The sequence below is a fragment of the Artemia franciscana genome, chromosome 3 (assembly GCF_032884065.1).
Source record: "Artemia franciscana chromosome 3, ASM3288406v1, whole genome shotgun sequence".
NCBI classification, from domain to species: domain Eukaryota; kingdom Metazoa; phylum Arthropoda; class Branchiopoda; order Anostraca; family Artemiidae; genus Artemia; species Artemia franciscana.
Genome location: NC_088865.1, coordinates 23374806 through 23396782, shown reverse-complemented (window position 1 = coordinate 23396782; position 21977 = coordinate 23374806). Strand labels below are relative to the sequence as shown.

Here is a 21977-nt window from a genome sequence, read left to right as displayed (position 1 = left end):
TGGCTAAAGGGCAATGAAAAGGTCAGGACCACCGGTAGGGGCTGTAAAATCCAATACTGTATTCTTTAGTTATGCTTAGTAGCATCATAACCTTTAGTTATGATGCTATTGAAGAAAAAATAATGGTAAAGTGGGCATAACCTAGTTTTTGCTGAGTATTGTAATGAAGGGAAAAGACCTCAAGGAAAAGTGAAATACGCACAAAGTAGTAAAACAAGTGGAAAGTAGGTTGCAAAACCAGGAAATACAGAAATTGAGTAACATATAGACAGCAGATTCCCTTGGGTGCTCATAAATTAGCCTAGGAAATATGGTGCAAATAAAGTTATTTCGATTTAAAATTTAGAGTTTAATTTATATCAAATTTTAAGTTCCCGATTTTGTCAAAATAATTCAATCCTCAGGCAGTTTACGATTTGACATTTGATCATTTGGATTAAAAGAATGTTTGGGAGAAGTTAAACCTAATCTATCGTCCTTATTTTGTCCGAGGTTCGGTCATGATAATGAAGCTGAAGAGCCACGGGGGAACCCAAGAACTCTTGCTTAGAAGGAGGAAGGAATTCCGATAAGAATTGATACCAAATTAGTTTTCGAAACTTTTAAAAAACAAGCGAGAAAATGCTAAAAATAAAAGAAACCCCAATGAATCAACGGCGTACTGCCAATCAGTTTTGGCGACGCCAAAAAAAATTTTCCGGCACAACACCGCCGAGCACAATTGCGTCTGCCATCGCCGAATTTTAGTTCAGTACAGCTTCGGGGACTACTCAACTGGTATGAGGGTTCATAAGGGATAAAAAGAAGCATTTCTCCTCCCTTTTCCTTAGTAGACAAATAATAAACATAAATGGAAAAACTTAACTGATTAGGGAACTTTTCCGGTGAATAAAAGAATATTTTAAGGCCGTTGATCCTTCCCCTTGAAATTTTTTGCAGGCTTGCCACCCGCCAGGAAATTTTTGTGGCACTTATGTTCGTTGGCAATACGCAACGTCACTCAAGCGTTAACGTCACTTCTAAAACAGTTTTGTAAGTGTGTTCACTAAAAGCCTTTCATCGAAGCATATTCTTAGTAAACAGTCCTACTGCGATGGAAGGGAGAAGGGAGGGGATCAAAAAAAGCTCAGATGCAGTCATGCGTTCATACCTGCAAACAGGAGGGAAGATACAGCCTTTTGTTTTTTTTCGAAGTATGCCCAAGCCCCAAGATAGCTGTATCCTAAAATATTAATATTTATGTTTTTTTTTGTTACTAATATGTCAGAAAGATCAGAAAGATTATGAAAAATTAAGGATTGGGGAAGGGGATAGAAGTAGACTAATGTATGCTTACTTCTAAATTTCACAGCTCTGACTATAAACTTTGCATGATCCGAATATTTCTTGATGTTTGTTATATTTTTTAGGTTGATCAATTATTACTTGTTCTATTCAAATGTCAACAAAGCAACGGCAATGTGGCTCAAAATCGGGGGACGGTTTTTTTTTTTTAATCATCTTGATATCTGATTATCAACCCACTCTGCATCTTAACCCTTTTGTACTCTAATTTTGGGAACAACAGACTATACACGGAGGTACCTACCAGAAGATATACTTATTTCATCCGATTTTACTTAATTCTATTCTACTTAAGGATTGACGATGCTACCTATTGGTCGAATTAAAAGAAGGGAGAAAATACATATACGGATCTTATACCTGCTGCAGGACTGCTGAATACCCCAAGAGCATGTGTATCATCAACCCATTTAATTTCAAAAGATGCATTGCCTCCATGTTGTCGTATACCACCGAAAATAACTAAAAGATCTTCAGTTTTGATTGACGGCGAGAAATCATAGAATTCAACAACATGACTCAGCTCCTCGTCAAATTGAGTTTCATCAGCGATTGAAGGCACAAAACTAAGGTAATCTACTTTTGGTTTGTTTACTTCAACTGTTTTGCCCAGGGCCATGCTTAGCTACAAATATTGAGAAAATTATATTCAATATCAAGGGAGTGATGAAACCTGTACAAAGGAAACAAGAGGAAAAGTTAATGTTTTTTCATTAAAAAAAAAACATTTTCCCCCCGGAGGATTCATTTGGCCCCCACACAATTCATACATGCGTGGATCCATGGAAGTAGAGCGAGCACCAGGTAATGCATGCTAACCTAAAAGCTATACTTCTTTTTTGTGAAATCAGAGGCATGGTACATAAAACTTCATATGATTTATGATGAGCAAGTAAAGTAAGTGCCCTAAACTTGAACATTGGAGAGGAGAAGGGCAATGGTAAATCCAGGGTCAGGATTGGCTGCCACCTGACTTGTGTGTGGTTTAATTGTGAGTAGTGAAAATCTCGGAGAGAGAGGGAGAGACAGAGAAAAAGAGATAAGAGAGAGACAGAGCGAGTACATTGCTGAAATGAACATTTTAGCTTGCTCTTCTGTTTTTTCAAATTTTTTCCAGCAAAGGACTCTAAGAAGACTCAGAGAAACTGCCCTTCCCTTGACAGCAGACATGGTGCACTGAAAAATGTCAAAGTTACGTTAGTACTAAAATGCAGAGGGAAGAACAACTATAACTTCATTTACCTACTGTACAAAATCTGTCCGACTTCTTTCTGTCAGCATTCATCGTACATTTCATACCGTCAAGAGCAAACAGAGTTAATAAACTAATTAGTCAAATGTAAATAAAAATTTAACTTGAAAAGGTGTTGAGACAATTAAACCGTACTTTAGTTCATTGGTTAAACTAAAAACGATGTGAGATTAAATAAACGAAATTCTAGAAAGAAAGAAATTTATTACTGAATCAGAAATTATAATAACTATTTACCATTATTTGCGTACAGCTAAATCGTAAATTGCTGATTTTACAGACCGGACTTTTGTAAATAAAAGAAAAACTAAAAGAAGAATTAGAAGGGGAAATAAAGATGAAAAGAAACAAGAAGATACATACCTCCTCCAAGACTTCAGGCTTGACAGGTTCTCCCTGGTCGTTAAACATTATATCCCAGGAATCGTCTTCTTCTTTCTTATCCAACTGATCAAAATCACGTGATTCTGAATCAAATACTTCATTGGCTAGTTTAAGTTTTTCTGCATCCACCTCTTCAAGACTTGCAATTGTCCCTTTGATTTCCTCTTTTTTATCAGAATCAGCCGAACTATACCCACTTGATCCATGGGGTTCACTGACATCAGCACATCCATTATACAATTCACTAACCTCCACCCTCCAAACCTCTGACGGTTCATTAATCTCAGACCCATGATAGTTTATGCTAGGCTTTCGCAGGGGTTTAGGAGGATCGAATGTAGGCTGGTTTACTTGCTCTTCCACCGGAACGAAGCTAGTTTTTCTACTACGAGAAGATTTCTTCTCGAAATTTTTCCAAGTTGGGCTAGCTACAAGATCACTTTTATTGTTTCCACTCTCCGCAGCTGATGCACTAGCCTCTTTAATAGTTATAAGAGTTTCCGTTTTCGAGTCAATTAATGCGTCTTCAACTTCTATAAGTTTTTCAGACACCTTATTATTTTCATTTGTATTGCTTTTTGTGAGCTCTTCTTTCGCTATTTTCAGCGAGGAACCATCTTCTATATGATCACTTGACTTAGAAAATTCCTAGATAGAAAGAACAGATAAGTTAAAAGTGAAACTTTAACAAGAATAAACATTCTTTTGGTTGATAAAATCAACTGACATGTCAATCACTAGCTACAGGCCGCCAACACGTCAAAAAAAATCAACAAACCGAGTGAAATCGGTTTTGTTTATTGAATGATCAAATTAATTTTGCCCTTTTTTCGGCACGTTTACTTTGGCAAATAAACTAATTTATTCCACTGGTTTGCTAAGTAGATGTGTGGTTTACAATAAGAAAAAAGGAAAGAAGAAGTTTTATCACTAAAAGTGAATAGCGAATTTGAAACTTATAGCAGAAATTAGCTTATTTAAGAGTTCAAGCCTAAAAAGAGAAGAAATGTTAGCAACAAAAATAGAGAAATATGAGTACAATTATCAACTCTAAACCTTTTTGAACACCAGATGGTGAAAACTAACACCAATCTCTGAAATGTGTACTTGCCATGGTTTGATATAGAAATAGAAGGCTATTTGGGAAATATATAAAACCTCATATATTGAACTTCACGGCAATCAAATACTGTTCTTTTACTACGACCATTTATTTTATGAATCCCTGAATGATCATGAGATCCAAAAGGTGTAATACGTCTAAAGATTTTGAAGTTCAGTAAAGAGGATCGAACTCGAAAGCCAAAGATTAGGCCCCCAATCAAAACGTTGTCACATGTCTGAATTCTTTTCCCCTCATTGACAAATGAAACTAACTCACCTGGAAACCAAATAGAATTTATATGGGTTTTATAAGATTCACACTTCAGTGAAATTGCAGATTATACCTTACGCTCTTTAAGAAAATTTAAAAATTAGGTCGTTTATTATTATGGAAATGTTAAAAGTCTTGAACGTCAGGTTCGTTAGGTCTGCTTTTTACACTTTATTGTTTGAACACTTTTTACTGAGTATGCTCATATGATGTTCCTAAAAACAATAATGACTAGAAGGACGGACACACAAGGAAAAATCAATCACAAAAAAGTACCTGATGATTCCATACTGTAGCCTAAGGTTAAAGAGAATGACTATACAGCCTTTAGAAGGCTTAGGGGGTATTAGCTATACTCCTGTTCATTTTAAGTTTGGTTATTCCTTTAGATTTTTACTTGTTTTAGGATTTATTATTCATCTATATTACATTTATCTTCCTGTTTGAGCTGATTATAAATTTCATTTTGAGTTTCATTTATTCATGATATCAAATTCTGTTCATTCTAAGTTTGATTTATTATAGGAACTTACTTCTGATGGTCTTAAATTTAAAATGAGTTTTTATTTTTCTTTGAAAAACTTTTTCTGGAAAGTTTCTAAATTCATTTCTGCTCGTTTTTTATTGCAAGAATTAAAATATCCGATACTAATTTATAAGTTTTATTCGTTGTATTTTGATTTATGTCAACATCCCATCAACACTCCCTAAAAAGTCAACTAAATACCTTTAGCCATCCATGAGCTATTGCAAATTCAGATATTACATAACTGAGCCAGTTTTACCACAAAGGATGGCATATTTCTTTTTTAACGAATTTCTGTTACTGAATAATAGCTCTTACCAAGTTTTCTTGGTTTAGTGCCAAGGAACTACAGCGAGCTTCCAAGGACCTTCTCGCTTTAGGAACATAAACCACCATATCAGGTCTTCTGACTTTTCTAGAACGATAGAAAATTAACAGACAAATTACACTGTAAGACAACTCTCTAATTCCCGAATAGCAAAACCAAGGAAAACTTATACAGGCAAGTGATTCGAAATAACTAAGAAGATAAGATATACATTCATTAGACACGGTTCATTGTTCATTAAAATGAACATTACCCAAAGTTCTCGTTTTATACTCTACTTTTACACTTAGCATGGTAAAGTATATATTATAACATCTGGTTTAATTTCAACTGAACTCTTGGTCTGACTTCTTCAAAGATAAACAGATCAAGACAGTTATTGTAATTATTAATTGAAACAATAAAAGACCTTCAACGTTATACACTAGGTTTAAAAAAAAAAATCTGTCAGAGATAGAAAAAGAATGACTTTCTTAAAACTTAGCTGTCGTCTCAAAAATTTACGTAAATTTTCACAAACAAACCAGACAGTTCGTGGTAACAATCTGTGACTCTGCAATAAAAGAATGATTCGTGCTAATATTAAGAGTAAAAACAAAAAAGAAATTTTAAAATTTTAAAAATAAGATATTAATGAAAAGAATCTACTTTCGATAATAATTCGAAATATGCTCTGATATTGGAAGTGTGCTTCTTCTTCTTGTCATACTTTGATCGAAGGACTTCACTTGTCCGTTACGACCTCTTCTTCCTGTTGGAGAACAGGCCTCCAAAAATACTTTCGTCACGAGGTTCCAATTCCAGAATTTGTAAGAGGGTATATCGTTCTTTGTCATCTTCTCCTCCCTTCTGTTTAGTTAGTGGGAAGTGCGAGTACTTGAGCTGCCTCTCCCCAGCAGTTTAAGGCCTAGAGGCCGGCTGGTACAAATTCGGCTCTTCCTACTCAATCTCGCTCCTATCTGTACAGTAGATCTTCATGAATAAACCAGCTCATTTTCCTTTGTCTATTTCATGGTGAAAATGTAATGGAATCACAACGTAACGTTGATATCCTTCAGAAACTCCAAAATCTCCGAGAAAATCTGAGATTTAGAACTCTTTGATATTGGATTTTTAAAGTTTTAAAGTAGTGCTGCTACAGTAGGCTGCAATCCATGGTCTCTTATCTTATCTAAAAGTTTTCTTCTTTTTGGAAAAAGGTCCTGACAATCAAATAGAATATGTTAGAGATTCCTCCCCCTGGTAGCAAAACCTACACAATGGGCTTTGCGACTGCTTAACTCTATATTTTTCTTTATTAAATTAAACTGACCCAGCTCGGATTCGAAAATATATAGTGCTGGCCAATCTAGATTGAAATGGGGAAGAAAGCTGAGGAGATAATTTGGTCCAAATACGATTGATTCTGCTCCTCATTACATTACTTATGGATTTTTGGTTAGACTCCGGATATTTGCTATCTGCTGCCTGTTGTGCAATCTCATCTGCTACCACATTTCGTTTGATTCCACAGTGGCTGGGTACGTGCTGGATATAACTTCTATTCCTTGTCTGGAAAGTTGCAGAAGGGAAATTCCTAATTGCTGATAAATCATAGTCAGGGGCTTCCCAATTTATTTTTAAGACCAGCTGGAGGGCAGATTTTGAGTAACTAAAATTAACCACTTTTTTGTTGGTGGGAGGGACTGCAAGAGAGTGTTTAGAGCCATTTCAATGGCTTTCAGTTCTGCTGATAGGACTGAGGAGCCATCAGAAAGTCTGAGGAGCAGCTTCAAATTAAAATCTGGTATGAATACGCCCGCACCTGTCTTCCTTCTCTTAGCGATCCATCTGTATATACTTCAAGGTAATCTAGGTAACTCATTTGTTTACACATTAAAAATAGCTGAATTATTAACTGTTGTGGAAGGTTATCCTTACTATTAGGGATCAGCTCGAGAATGACTTGAGGGGCAACCATTCTCCAAGGGGGGAATCTGGTATATGTAAAGGATTAGATACAATCTCGCTTCTCCAATTCAAAATGGTTTCTTTGAACAGACTAACTCCAGAGGGAAGTTCTGGGATATGCTTTCTTAGGTCTTCGAGAAGTGTAGAAGTGACAATGTGCTTAGGGCCGAAAGCTTGGATCTTCGTGAAGTACTTTGTTGTTAGAATGTTCATTCTCTCTTCTATTTTTGAGACCCCAGCAATTCCCCTCAGGGTGTCAACTGGAGTGTGGCTGGGAAGACTGAAGGCTATCCTAATGGCTGAATTTTGGAGGGTTTCAAGTATTCTAAGGTGCTTTTGTGATGGGTTATCATAAGCCTGGATTCCATATTCAATTATCCCTCGTAGATATAATTTATAAAAATCCATCAGAGTTTTCAAGGAGGATCCCCAAGAGGTCCCTGCCATTCGCTTCATTAGAACCAGTCTTTTCCAAAAGGAGGTTTTGGTGGCTTCCAAATGTGCTTGCCGTCAACCTTTTGTCAAAATGGATTCCCAGAATCTTTGCTGAAGTTGCGACTTCTAGAGTTCTTCCACTTATCCTGATCTCTCGATTGGCGAGGGTATTTCGTTTCCTATGGAAAACTATGACCTTGTTTTTTTCGGTGGACAATGGGACTCCATGATCCTTGGAATATTGGTGAATTTCTTCAAGAGTTATCAGTGCTGATTTTGAGGCTTCTTCTATGCTGGAGCTTTTGTGGCATGTTGTGGAGGTTTTAATGTCAGATATAAATATAAGGAAAAAAAGAATGCTTAAAATTGCTCCCTGCGGAAGGCCACGCTTTATTAATCGAGGGGATGAAAGTTCCTTCCCTACTCTTAAATAGAAAGTTCGCCCTTCTAAATAACTTTCAATAAAAAGGCTTATTTTTTGTGGGAATCCAAACTTTAGCATTTTTGAAGTCATTTTTTTATTGCATACATTGTTATAAGCTCCTCCAAAATCATACAAGACTGCCACGGATATTTTTCCTTCTTCGAATCCTGTTTTTATAGAATTTTCTAATCTGACTATGTTATCTAGTGTACTGTGATATTTCCTGAAGCCTGTCTGCGCAGCCTGAATCAACTCGTTCTTTTCCATGAACCACTCCAGCCTTCTGTGGACCAATTTCTCAAATAATTTTCCTAGGCAGAGTAATATAGAAATAGGTCGGTAGGACTTAGGGTCGTTGCTCGGCTTCTGCATTTTGAGAACTGCTTTAATGATGGTGGGTTTCCTTATCCGTGGGAAAGTACTATTAAGCCAACATCGGTTAAATACCATTAATATTCTTGTTCTGAATTTTTCAGGACTTTTTACTTTTTACCACTTAAAGAGGGCACTAGAGATTTTGATTTCGGATCAAATGATGCCTCTCCAGATCTTTTAGAATTAATAGTTCGATGCAATTACCCCTGGGAAAAAATAAAATGAAACAAACAAATAAACACACATCCGCGATCTTTTTTCTGACAAAAAAAGTACAAATTCCACATTTTTGTATATGGCAGCTTGAAACCTACACAGTAGAGTTCTATGATATTCTGAATCTGACAGTGTTATCTTCATTAAGATATCAAGACTTTTTGGCGGCGTTCCCACCTTTTCAAAAATTCAGCAAATTTTCTCAGGCTCTTAACTTTGGTTGGGTAACATTAAACTTAATGAACTTTATAAATTAGGAATCAGCATAAAAAATCGATTTTTTTGATATATCAATCATGTATCGAAACTCTACTTTTTAGAGTTTCGTTTAATACTGAGCCGCGTCGCTCTTACTTGCAGTTCGTTGCCACCAACTGTTTGACGATAATGTAATATTGTTATTCGTATTCTTTGTTTATAAGAGTCTGTCTCAATAAATTTCGTTCTAAAAATTTTCACGTTTGTGTTATTTGGAAACCACTGATTTTGAGGGTTCGAAAGGAAGAAGAAGAAGGGAGGGGGGGTACCACTCTTATTTATAACCCTGTTAGCCTGGTGTTATTATTCTTTGGTTGTGCTGTTGTTGATAATCCGGGAAATAAAAACACACTGTTTGAAATACATATCTCTGTCAGTTAAGCAGAGATGACGCTCTAACCCCTGGAAAGTTTGAGTGGGTAGCCTTAATCTTATTTGTGATAATGTTTGATAGTTTATATTCGACCTGATTTTTCATTTCAAGTTCGGTCCGCTTTAAACTTCATTTATTCATTCATAGTAACACTTGTTACTATTGAGTTTGACTCGATTATTGATTTTAATTTCCGTTTTCCTGAAGTTTCCATTATTCGCTAAGAGCATTTGTTTGTTTGAGCTAGACCTTTTTTATGCCTATATTTCTGATCATTTTAAGTACTCATTCTGTTCCTTTCACTATCTACTATATTTCCCAATGGACTTACCCTTGTGATGGTGATCCTGGGCTTCTAAGCTCGCTATCATTTCTTATCTTTTCATGATTTTTATCATTTTTTGCCACAGAAGCCTTCAAGTCTGATGTTGAGGCTAGGTTGCTGTTTTCACGTCTATGTGGAGGCTGGTACACGGCTACCCCTGTTTTTCGTGCTGAAGAAAAACAAAAATTGTGTCAAGTTCGACAACTCCAGAAATAAGCTACACAACAAACAACTATGCCAGTATTTCGGGTTAATTTTTTTTTAAGAGTTCATTTGATGAAAGTTTTCAGCTTAGGTTGACTTTAATCCTCCGTTACTTTCATCATTGGAGCTCAAGCAATGATAAAATCTCATAATATTAAATTTTGTCCATTCATAACATGAAGTTTGAAAAATTCTAAAAAATGACAATTTCTGTATTGTATCAGATTAACGACGCTTCTTGACTACTAAGGTCCCTGCGTCGGCCCTGCAGTGCATTGCTGCAGCATGATTCGATCTCTGGGTCCTGTATTACCAAGCTAAGGTCAAACCCACTGCGCCACCACAGGACAAAAATTGGGGTGTTCCGGGATTCGAGTCTGAGACCTTTCATACCCAAAGCGAGAATCATACCTCTAGACCAGCAAGTCACAATGACAATTTTTCTCTAATTTAATTACTCTTTTTAAATCCTTTTCAGTGATCCATTCATTCGTCATAGAATCGAAATCCCATTGTAAAGTGTGTTTTAGGCTCAATTTCCCGAACTTCGGAATAGGGAAGTCTCGTGGTGTAGGTGTGAGAATTGTCAAAAACATTTTAACATAATGGTAAAATCATTAGAAAGTTTTCTGTAGGAAGGACCGCTCTGTGAGATAGCTTTTTAAGGATGGAACAAATCTTTCTACGTTCCGCTTTTGAAATGGGACAATCCACAAACAGCAAAAAACTTTTATTTCAAATGAACCTGATTGCCAGAAATTGCTACTTGTTTGAAAAAAAATTATTACTGCTGCTATATAGAAGTTGGTTATTACAATCCCCCCTCACACCAAATTTAATTGAACTCCTTCATAAGAAAAGTGATAAGAGTGAATAGAAATGGTTCTGGAGGTCATAGGTTGCTTTGGTTAGGAATCAAAATGCTTAGTGAGCTGAAACTTATTAGACTAAGAGAAAAAACAAATAAAGTCTAAAGAAAAGAACAATGTGATTTTAGAAAAGAGAGAGAATACGTTGACTGAATTTTCTAGCCTAAATTAATAATAAAGAAATTCATGAATTATAAGAGGCCTTGTGACCTGAGTTTTTTTTTATTATTAACAAGTACTTAATTCAGTCGAAAAACAGCCTTAGGTCCTATTCTTCTGTTACATACCAGATAACTGCTTTAAAGTTACTTGTGCTATGACGAAAATAATATGGCTGTTGTTCACGGTATGAAACCACGAGTAAATGTTTTGTCCCCGTTTGTGTGAATTAATTTGACAGATTTTTTCCATAAAGAAGACAGCGAAGGCTATGAGAGAATTAAGCATTAAATGGGAAGTCAAAACTCTTTTGGACTTGGAGTAAGTATATGGTTTTTCTATCCCAGATAAAAAGTTGACAAATTGAATGAATTTTTGAGGGTCAACCAGGGTAATTGAAGATGCCCATCTGATCAATCTTTTTGTTACCCCACTCAAACCTATTCTAAAACCTTGAACTCACGAAACCTCTAAAAGTTCATTCATTTTGCTCACACTTTCATCTAAGATGCTTAAATCATCAGCAAAATCTAAGTCAAGGAGTTTTTCCTACCCATTTGATTCCGTGGTCTCTCATTGCATTTCTTGTGCTCCTTGAGACAAAGCCATCAAACTGATCCATATAAAGGCGAATAGAACACAACCCTGCTTAACTCCTGATTTAATACAAAACCAGCTGCTAACCTCATTTCCTACCTTAACCCCAGCGATACTATTCTCGTACATAGCAATAATCACTTGAATGTATTCGCCTGATATACCATACAAGGATAAGATCTTTGCTAAAGCGCTTCTATCAACATAATCGAACGCTTACTCATAATCTATAAAACTGAGAACCAAAGGTGTTTGATAACTAAGGCACTTCTCATTTATTAACCTAAGAGTGAAAATTTGGTCAACACATCCTCTACCTTTCATTAAACCACACTATTCTTCTCTTAAAACTTTCTCTACAGCATCTTTCAGTCTAAAAAGCATCATATTACATAATAATTTGCTACCTACATAGACAAGACTAATGCCTCGATAATTATGACACTCACTATTATCACCTTTCTTATACAATGGTTTAATTAAGGTTTTCCTAAAATCCTTAGGCACTTCTCTTTTTTCAAAAATCATATTCATAATCTTCAGTAACTTATTTTTAACGTCAGAATCACCATATTTAAGAAACTCATTTACCAAACAATCAGTACCTGGAGCCTCATTATTTTTTAATCCTTTTAGTACTGTCGCTAACTCTTCCTCACAAAAAAAAATCTTCCTTCACATCCAAAGTATCATAAACTTTTTCATTTTCATCCTTATTTTTTCCTGCAACTGTATCTCGGTTTAGCACATTCTCAAAATGTTCCGCCCATCTCTCTTTTACTCTTTCCTTATCACGACTTACGGCGCCGTTCCTATCCTTAACTGGGACAAGTCCAGATTGACTGCTCCCTCTCAATTTATTAACATGCCAGTACAGTATTTTACTATTACGCGTCCAGCTGCATCTTCCAGATCCTCGGTAATTTTATTAATGGCCTCCACTTCACACCTCCTTAGTTCATATTTTAATGCTTTCTCCACTTTCTTTACATCCCTGTTGTTTTCATATGATCTATCACTCATATAATTCTTGTACGAACCCCTTTTCCTTTTCCATTAAACACAAAGTTTTTTCACTAATATTGCTAGCTGCAGTCTTAACTTTCTTCCCTAAGACGCCATCAGCAACTTCACAAATTGTTTTTTTTTTTAATTATTCTAACCATCTTCCACATTGTCAAATTTTAAACTCTCAAGTTTAGTATTCAACTGTTGAGTAGACGAGGATGAAGCCAGGTGATGTTTTGCAATGAGAAAAAAATTTACTTACCTAGGTAGTAGTGTCCTTATTGGGAAATATCAGTGTAAAAACGCTACATGTAAATGATTTGTCACCCCTAGACAATGTTATCGGAACACCCCCCCCCCATTCGTTGAATCCATGGTTTTCGTTATCCACAAACTAGAGAAACAGTAGCTAAAGGAACTAACCTTTTTTTGTAGTTTTTTCTTCCTCTTTCATAGCAGCAGCCGACAAGGGTCGTGTTTGACCACGAGTTGGTCCAGAATCGAAGGAGCAATATATTGCAGTTTGTCTGTCGTCACTTTCTCCAACACTTTTGGTTGCTAGTCTGCCAAAGAAGACACTTTCGACTGTTTGGTGGGTGAGAAATCGAAACCTAGGTGGGAGTGGTGGTAGGAAAAATACTTGCCTAAAAAATAGTACAACAAATATGAAATAAATCATTTGAAGTTAAAAAGAATAAACAGCAATCAGAATTTTGAAAGCAAAATTATGAATTTTTTTTACAGACAGTATGGTAATTTTTCTGTAGTTTACATAGAAAGAGTTTCCCTACACATTCCTCTAATTGTAGGTCATATTACTTGTGTCAGCTACTGAGCTATGGTGGTATCTGACTTCAACCACAGACAATGTTAAAATAGTAATTTTAGAGCAGGATTTGTACGTTCGTTTTACATTATAGACTATTTATATTCAATAAATTACTACATACAATAATCTTCAAAATAAGCGAAGTTATGTTCAGGCCGTAAGGAAAATTACCTGCCATAAATAAGATGCTTTCCAAGTTCCTGAGTGGCTAAGATTATTACAATTCTGTGCATTTGGTTTACAAATGGTAGAAAGTTATGCTTAAAAAGAATAAGCTTTGTTTTTGGGAGATCAGTGTCCCCCATAAAGTTTAAAAGCAAATATCCTAAAAAATGAACAACAGAACAGGAAAATACTATCTTACTGATGGCTCGGCTGACGGAAAAGAAAAATAACAAAACGTGCAGGATGTATATACCACTGAGCTGTCTCTCTTAAGGGGCAGATGACTTTGAATATGAAATAGCAACAGTCAAAGAATCTTTAAAATTTTGAAATTTTGATCTTGAAATCTTAAAATCTAGAAAATTTAAAATCTATTAGAAAAAATAAATGTTTTATACCTTAAAAGTATTTTTGGAAATTAATACTATTAGGAATTTCCAGCACTAGTAAAATCACATGGAAGCGTTGTACCGTGAAAGCAAACTTCACAAGTTAGAAACTAAGTAAAATATCCATGTCATAAAATCTTTTTATCAGAGAGAAGTTTTACACATTCAAAACCCTAACTGATTTTTTTTTACCAGCAGGGGTATATATCCCTATTTTGGAAGAAATATTCGAAAGTCCAAATGCTTCTCATATAATGGTATACATGTAATAGTATATATATATCTATCTATATATATAAAAATAAGTTGTCTGTCTGTGGATCAGGTGACGTCATGTTTCTGTGTCGGCTGACGTCATGAAATTAGTTGTCGTCATTTTTGTTATGACGATGCTTAGTATATTGTAAAACACATTAATTTGGTTAATAATATACCATTTAAAACACCAAAATGAACATGCTGGAGTAGTCACTTGGTGAGAGAGGGTGTCAGAACGGAGAATGAAGGTCCCAGGTTCAAATCCTGGTTAGGCTAAAAAAGGTAAAAAACTAAAAACTAAAAAAAAAACTGAAAAAACTAAAAAAAGGCAAAAACTACTAAAAAAACTAAAAACTAATAAAAAAATAAAAAAGCCGAAAAACTAAAAAAACTAAAGAAACTAAAAAAAGGAAAAAAACTTAAAAAACTAAAAAAAAAAACTAAAAAAAAGGAAAAAACTGAAAAATAGAAGAGAAAAAGAAAACTAATAAAATTAAGAATAAAAATATAAAAAAATAAAAAAGATAAAAACTAAAAAAAAGTAAAAAGAAACAAGAGCTAAGAGCTCATATGGCACTTGTGACGAGGTCGGAAGAGCCGAGAGCTCATATGGTACGAGGTCGGAAGAGCCAAGAGCTCATTTGGACGAGGTCGGAAGAGCCGAGAGCTCATATGGTACGAGGTCGGAAGAGCCAAGAGCCAAGAGCTCATTTGGCACTTGTGAGAAGGTCAGAACCTAAAGTTAAACTTTATAGCACAAGATCCTTCTAAATATCAAATTTCATTAAGATCTGGTCACCCTTTCGTAAGTTACAAATACCTCAATTTTCAAAATTACCTCCCCCCTCCCAATTCCACCAAAGAGAGCAGATCCGGTCCAGTTATGTCAGTCACGTATCTTAGACAGGTTTCTATTCTTCCCATCCAGTTTCATCCTGATCTCACCGCTTTAAGTATTTTCTAAGATTTCCGGTCCCCCCAACTGCCCCCCCCCCAATTACGTTTGATCCGGTTGAGATTTAAAATAAGATATCAGAGTTACGAGGTCCTTCTAAATATGAAGTTTCATGAAGATCCGATCACTCCTTCGTAAGTTAAAAATACGTTATTTTTCTTATTTTACAGAATTACCCCCCCCCCCCCCGCAATTGAGCGGATCCGTTCCAATTATGTAAATTACGTATGCAAGACTTTTGCTTATTTTTCCAACCAAGTTTCATCCCAATCCCTCCAATCTAAGCGTTTCCCATCATTTTAGGTCTCCCCACCCCAAACTTCCCCCAATGTCACCAGATCCGGTCAGGATTTAAAATAAGAGCTTTGAGCCACGATATCCTTCTAAAAATCAAATTTCATGGAGATCCAATCACCCGTTCGTAAGTTAAAAATACCTCATTTTTTCTAATTTTTCAGAATTAACCCCCCCCCCCCCCAACTACCCAAAAGAGAGCGGATCCGTTCCGTTTATGTCAATCATCTATCTAGGACTTGTGTTTATTTTTCCCACCATGTTTCATCCCGATCCCTCCACTCTAAGTGTTTTCCAAGTTTTAGGTTCCCCCTCCCAACTCCCCGCCCCCATCACAAGATCTGGTCGGGATTTAAAATAAGAGCTCTAAGACATGATATCCTTCTAAACATCAAATTTCATTGAGATCCGATCACCCGTTCGCAAGTTGAAAATACCTCATTTTTCTAATTTTTAAGACTTACTCCCCCCCCCCCAACTACCCCAAAGAGAACAAATAAGTTCCGATTATGTCAATCATGTATCTAGGACTTGCGCTTATTTTTCCCATCAAGTTTCATCCCGATCCCTCTACTCTAAGTGTTTTCCAAGATTTTAGGTTTCCCCCCTCCAACTCCCCCCAATGTCATCAGACCCAGTCGGGATTTAAAATTAGAGCTCTGAGACACAATATCATTCCAAACATCAAATTTCATTAAGATCCAATCACCCGCTCATAAGTTAAAAATACTTCATTTTTTCTATTTTTCCGAATTAACCGGCCCCTACTCCCCCCCCCCCAGATGGTCAAATCGGGAAAACGACTATTTCTAATTTAATCTGGTCCGGTCCCTGATACGCTTGCCAAATTTCATCGTCCTAGCTTACCTGGAAGTGCCTAAAGTAGCAAAACCGGGACTTTAGGTTTTCCCCCTCCGACTCCCCCCAATGTCATCAGATCCGGTCGGGATTTAAAATAAGAGCTCTAAGACACAATATCATTCCAAACATGAAATTTCATTAAGATCCAAATACCCGCTGATAAGTTAAAAATACTTCATTTTTTCTATTTTTTGCGAATTAACCGGGCCCCCACTCCCCCCCAGATGGTCAAATCGGGAAAACGACTATTTCTAATTTAATCTGGTGCGGTCCCTGATACGCTTGCCAAATTTCATCGTCCTAGCTTACCTGGAAGTGCCTAAAGTAGCAAAACCGGGACAGACCGACAGACAGACAGACCGACAGAATTGGCGACTGCTATATGTCACTTGGTTAATACCAAGTGCCATAAAAACGAAAAAAAACTAAAAAAGCTAAAAAAAGGTAAAAACCAATAAAAAACTAAAAAGAAAAAAAGGTAAAAAACTAAAAAAAATTTTCATCTAAAAAACTAAAAAAGGTAAAAACTAAAACTAAAAAAGAAAAAAAAAACTAAAAAAAGGAAAAAAACTGAAAAATAAAGGAGAAAAAGAAAACTAAAAAAATATAAATAAAATAAAAAAACTAAAAAGATAAAAACTTCAAAAAAAAACTAAAAAGAAAAAAGAAAAAAACTAAAAAACCTAAAAAAAGGTCAAAACCAATAAAAAAAAAAAATAAGGAAAAAAAGGGAAAAAATTAAAAATTTATTTCATCATATACCAATTCAAAAACGAATGTATACCGGGATGACGACCGGGACACAGGGAATATAAATGACACAACTACAACGGGGACGCCGGGGGCACAGGGGGATATAAATGACGACCGGGACACCGGGACACAAGGAATATAAATGACGCCCGGGACGCTGAAAGAGAAATCACAGACTGGGACACCGGGACACAAATGACGACCGGGACACAGGGAATATAAATGACGACCGGGACACAGGGACATAACTACAAAGGGGACGCCGGGGTGCACAGGGGGATATATAAATGACGATGGCGACTCAGGGAATGGTCGATTAGCAATCACCATCAACAAAGCTCAAGGGCAATCATTAGAATCATGAGGTATAGATCTGAATACGGATTGTTTTCCCATGGACCATTATATGTTGCATGTTCAAGAGTCGGTAAACCTGACAATCTATTTATATACACAGACAATGGGACAGCAAAGAATGTTGTATATTCGCAAGTTTTACGTTGTTAAAAACATATATATATATATATATATATATATATATATATATATATATATATATATATATATAATATATATATATATATATATATATATATATATAATATATATATCTATCTATATTCACAGGTGGGACATAGGGACACAACTACAATGGCGCGTAACTAATATGGCGCGTAATATATATATATATATATATATATATATATATATATATATATATATATATATATATATATATATATATATATATACTAGCTGTTGGGGTGGCGCTTCGCGCCACCCCAACACCTAGTTGGTGGGGGCGCTTCGCGCCCCCCCCCAAGCCCCCCCGCGCGCGTAAGTCGTTACGCGCCATATTAGTTACGCGCCATTGTAGTTGTGTCCCTATGTCCCACCTGTGAATATAGATAGATATATAAATATATATATATATATATATATATATATATATATATATATATATATATATATATATATATATATATATATATATATATATATATATATATATATATATATATATATATATATATGTTTTTAACTACGTAAAACTTGCGAATATACAACATTCTTTGCTGTCCCATTGTCTGTGCATATAAATAGATTGTCAGGTTTACCGACTCTTGAACATGCAACATATAATGGTCCATGGGAAAACAATCCGTATTCAGATCTATACCTCATGATTCTAATGATTGCCCTTGAGCTTTGTTGATGGTGATTGCTAATCGACCATTCCCTGAGTCGCCATCGTCATTTATATATCCCCCTGTGCACCCCGGCGTCCCCTTTGTAGTTATGTCCCTGTGTCCCGGTCGTCGTCATTTATACTCCCTGTGTCCCGGTGCTTTGTTGATTGCTAATCGAACATTCCTTTTGTCCCGGTCGCTTTCTCTTTGAGTGTCGTCATTTATTTAGATTGTCAGGTTTACCGACTCTTGAACATGCAACATATAATTGTCCATGGGAAAAACAATCCATATTCAGATCTATACCTCATGATTCTAATGATTGCCCTTGAGATTTGTTGATGGTGATTTCTAATTGAACATTCACTGTGTCCCGGTCGTCATTTATATTCCCAGTATTCCGGTCGTCATTTGTGTCCCAGTGTTCCCCTTTTAGTTTTTTTTTATTGGTTTTGACCTTTTTTTAGGTTTTTTAGTTTTTTTCTTTTTTCTTTTTAGTTTTTTTTGAAGTTTTTATCTTTTTAGTTTTTTTATTTTTATTTATATTTTTTTAGTTTTCTTTTTCTCCTTTATTTTTCAGTTTTTTTCCTTTTTTTAGTTTTTTTTTCTTTTTTAGTTCTTTTAGTTTTTACCTTTTTTAGTTTTTTTTAGTTTTTTAGATGAAAATTTTTTTTAGTTTTTTTCCTTTTTTTCTTTTTAGTTTTTTATTGGTTTTTACCTTTTTTTTTTAGCTTTTTTAGTTTTTTTCGTTTTTTCTTTTTACTTTTTTTTTTAGTTTTCATCTTTTTTATTTTTTTTTATTTTTATTCTTAATTTTATTAGTTTTCTTTTTCTCTTCTATTTTTCAGTTTTTTCCTTTTTTTTAAGTTTTTTTTTTAGTTTTTAGTTTTTTTAGTTTTTTTTTTCCTTTTTTTCTTTTTAGTTTTTTATTGGTTTTTGCCTTTTTTTTAGCTTTTTTAGTTTTTTTCGTTTTTTCTTTTTACTTTTTTTTTTAGTTTTTATCTTTTTTATTTTTTTTTATTTTATTCTTAATTTTATTAGTTTTCTTTTTCTCTTCTATTTTTCAGTTTTTTCCTTTTTTTAAGTTTTTTTTTTAGTTTTTAGTTTTTTTAGTTTTTTAGTTTTTTTAGTTTTTTTAGTTTTTTAGCTTTTTTATTTTTTTTATTAGTTTTTAGTTTTTTTGTAGTTTTTGCCTTTTTTTTAGTTTTTTCAGTTTTTTTTTTTAGTTTTTAGTTTTTTACCTTTTTTGTGGATCGTCACCTGATCCACAGATCCACAGACAACTTATTTTTATATATATAGAATATATATATATATATATATATATATATATATATATATATATATATATATATATATATATATATATATATATATATATATATATATATATACTAGCTGTTGGGGTGGCGCTTCGCGCCACCCCAACACCTAGTTGGTGGGGGCGCTTCGCGCCCCCCCCAAGCCCCCCCGCGCGCGTAAGTCGTTACGCGCCATTGTAGTTGTGTCCCTATGTCCCACCTGTGAATATAGATATATATATATATATATATATGTTTTTAACTACGTAAAACTTGCGAATATACAACATTCTTTGCTGTCCCATTGTCTGTGCATATAAATAGATTGTTTACCGACTCTTGAAAATGCAACATATAATGGTCCATGGGAAAACAATCCGTATTCAGATCTATACCTCATGATTCTAATGATTGCCCTTGAGCTTTGTTGATGGTGATTGCTAATCTACCATTCCCTGTGTCGCCATCGTCAGTTATATATCCCCTTGTGCCCCCCGGCATCCCCTTTGTAGTTTTGTCCCTGTGTACTGGTCGTCATTTGTGTCCCGGTGTCCCTGTCTGTGATTTCTCTTTGAGTGTCCCGGGCGTCATTTATATTCCATGTGTCCCGGTGTCTCGGTCGTCATTTATATCCCCCTGTGCCCCCCGGCGTCCCCGTTGTAGTTGTGTCCCTGTGTCCCGGTCGTCATTTATATTCCCTGTGTCCCGGTCGTCATTTGTATCCCGGTGTCCCGGTCTGTATATACATTCGTTTTTTAGTTTTGTTTTTCTCCTTTATTTTTTTCCTTTTTTATTTTTTTTCTTTTTTAGTTTATTTAGATTTTTAGATTTTTTAGTTTTTTTATTAGTTTTTATTTTTTTTTCTTTTTAGTTTTTTTGTAGTTTTTACCTTTTTTCCCGGCATCCCCTTTGTAGTTTTGTCCCTGTGTCCAGGTCGTCATTTGTGTCCCGGTGTCCCAGTCTGTGATTTCTCTTTGAGTGTCCCGGGCGTCATTTATATTCCATGTGTCCCGGTGTCTCGGTCGTCATTTATATCCCCCTGTGCCCCCCGGCGTCCCCGTTGTAGTTGTGTCCCTGTGTCCCGGTCGTCATTTATATTCCCTGTGTCCCGGTCGTCATTTGTATCCCGGTGTCCCGGTCTGTATATACATTCGTTTTTTAGTTTTGTTTTTCTCCTTTATTTTTTTCCTTTTTTCTTTTTTTTCTTTTTTAGTTTATTTAGATTTTTAGATTTTTAGTTTTTTTATTAGTTTTTATTTTTTTCTTTTTAGTTTTTTTGTAGTTTTTACCTTTTTTTTAGTTTTTTTAGTTTTTTTTACTTATATCCTGGTCGTCATTTATACTCCCTGTGTCCCGGTCGTCATTTGTGTCCCGGTGCTTTGTTGATTGCTAATCAAACATTCCTTTTGTCCCGGTCGCTTTCTCTTTGAGTGTCGTCATTCATATTCCCTATGTGCCGGTGTCCCGGTCGTCATTTGTGTCCCGATGTCCCGGTCTGTAATTTCGTCAGTTGAAAACTTATGATGAAATAAATTTTTAATTTTTTCCCTTTTTTTGTTTTTAGTTTTTTTTTATTGGTTTTTACCTTTTTTTAGGTTTTTTAGTTTTTTTCTTTTTTCTTTTTAGTTTTTTTTGAAGTTTTTATCTTTTTAGTTTTTTTATTTTTATTTATATTTTTTTAGTTTTCTTTTTCTCCTTTATTTTTCAGTTTTTTTCCTTTTTTTAGTTTTTTTTCTTTTTTAGTTCTTTTAGTTTTTACCTTTTTTAGTTTTTTTTAGTTTTTTTAGTTTTTTAGCTTTTTTTTATTTTTTTTTATTAGTTTTTAGTTTATTTTATGGTTTTTTCCTTTTTTTAGTTTTTTTTTTAGTTTTTTATCTTTTTTTAGTTTTTTTTTAGTTTTTTAGCTTTTTTAGATTTTTTTATTTTGTTTTCTTTTTTTTTGTAGTTTTTACCTTCTTTAGATTTTTGCTTCTTTTATTTTTTTAGCTTTTTTAGTTTTTTTTCGTTTTTTCTTTTTAGTTTTTTTGTAGTTTTTATCTTTTTTATTTTTTTGTATTTTTATTCATATTTTTTTAGTTTTCTTTTTCTCTTTTATTTTTCAGTCTTTTCCTTTTTTTAGTTTTTTTCTTTTTTAGTTTTTAGTTTTTTTTTAGTTTTTTACCTTTTTTTAGTTTTTTTAGTTTTTTTAGTTTTTTAGATTTTTTAGTTTTTTTATTAGTTTTTAGTTTTTTTTTGTAGTTTTTGCCTTTTTTTAGTTTTTTCAGTTTTTTTTAGTTTTTAGTTTTTTACCTTTTTTTAGTTTTTTTTAGTTTTTTAGCTTTTTTAGTTTTTTTTTCTTTTTAGTTTTTTTTGTAGTTTTTACCTTTTTTAGTTTTTTTTCTTATTTTGTATTAGTGTGAAATAATTCAGACGTCATATGCGGACAAACATGACGTCACCTGATCCACAGATCCACACACAGACAACTTATTTTTATATATATATATATATATATATATATATATATATATATATATATATATATATATATATATATATATATATATATATATATATATATATATATATATATATATATGG

General features: G+C 34.3%; 1 protein-coding gene and 1 long non-coding RNA gene across 4 annotated transcripts in view; both read right to left on the bottom strand.

Annotated features, from left to right (window-relative positions):
* Positions 1–21977, bottom strand: part of LOC136025042 (uncharacterized) — a 46858-nt gene that overhangs the window by 8049 nt on the left and 16832 nt on the right. For all 3 annotated transcript variants that reach the window (XM_065700711.1, XM_065700713.1, XM_065700712.1), the window contains exons 3-7: positions 12826–13046; positions 9572–9734; positions 5200–5296; positions 2960–3628; positions 1705–1969 (exon numbers count right to left, since the gene is read on the bottom strand). In XM_065700711.1, coding sequence (XP_065556783.1) covers positions 1705–1969; positions 2960–3628; positions 5200–5296; positions 9572–9734; positions 12826–13046 — 1415 coding nt within the window. The remainder of the gene's footprint in view (positions 1–1704; positions 1970–2959; positions 3629–5199; positions 5297–9571; positions 9735–12825; positions 13047–21977) is intronic.
* On the bottom strand, positions 20009–21906 carry LOC136025041 (uncharacterized). Its single transcript, XR_010617001.1, has 2 exons — positions 20687–21906; positions 20009–20286 (listed from the first exon to the last, which is right to left on the bottom strand). It is a non-coding gene; the product is annotated as an uncharacterized LOC136025041 (long non-coding RNA).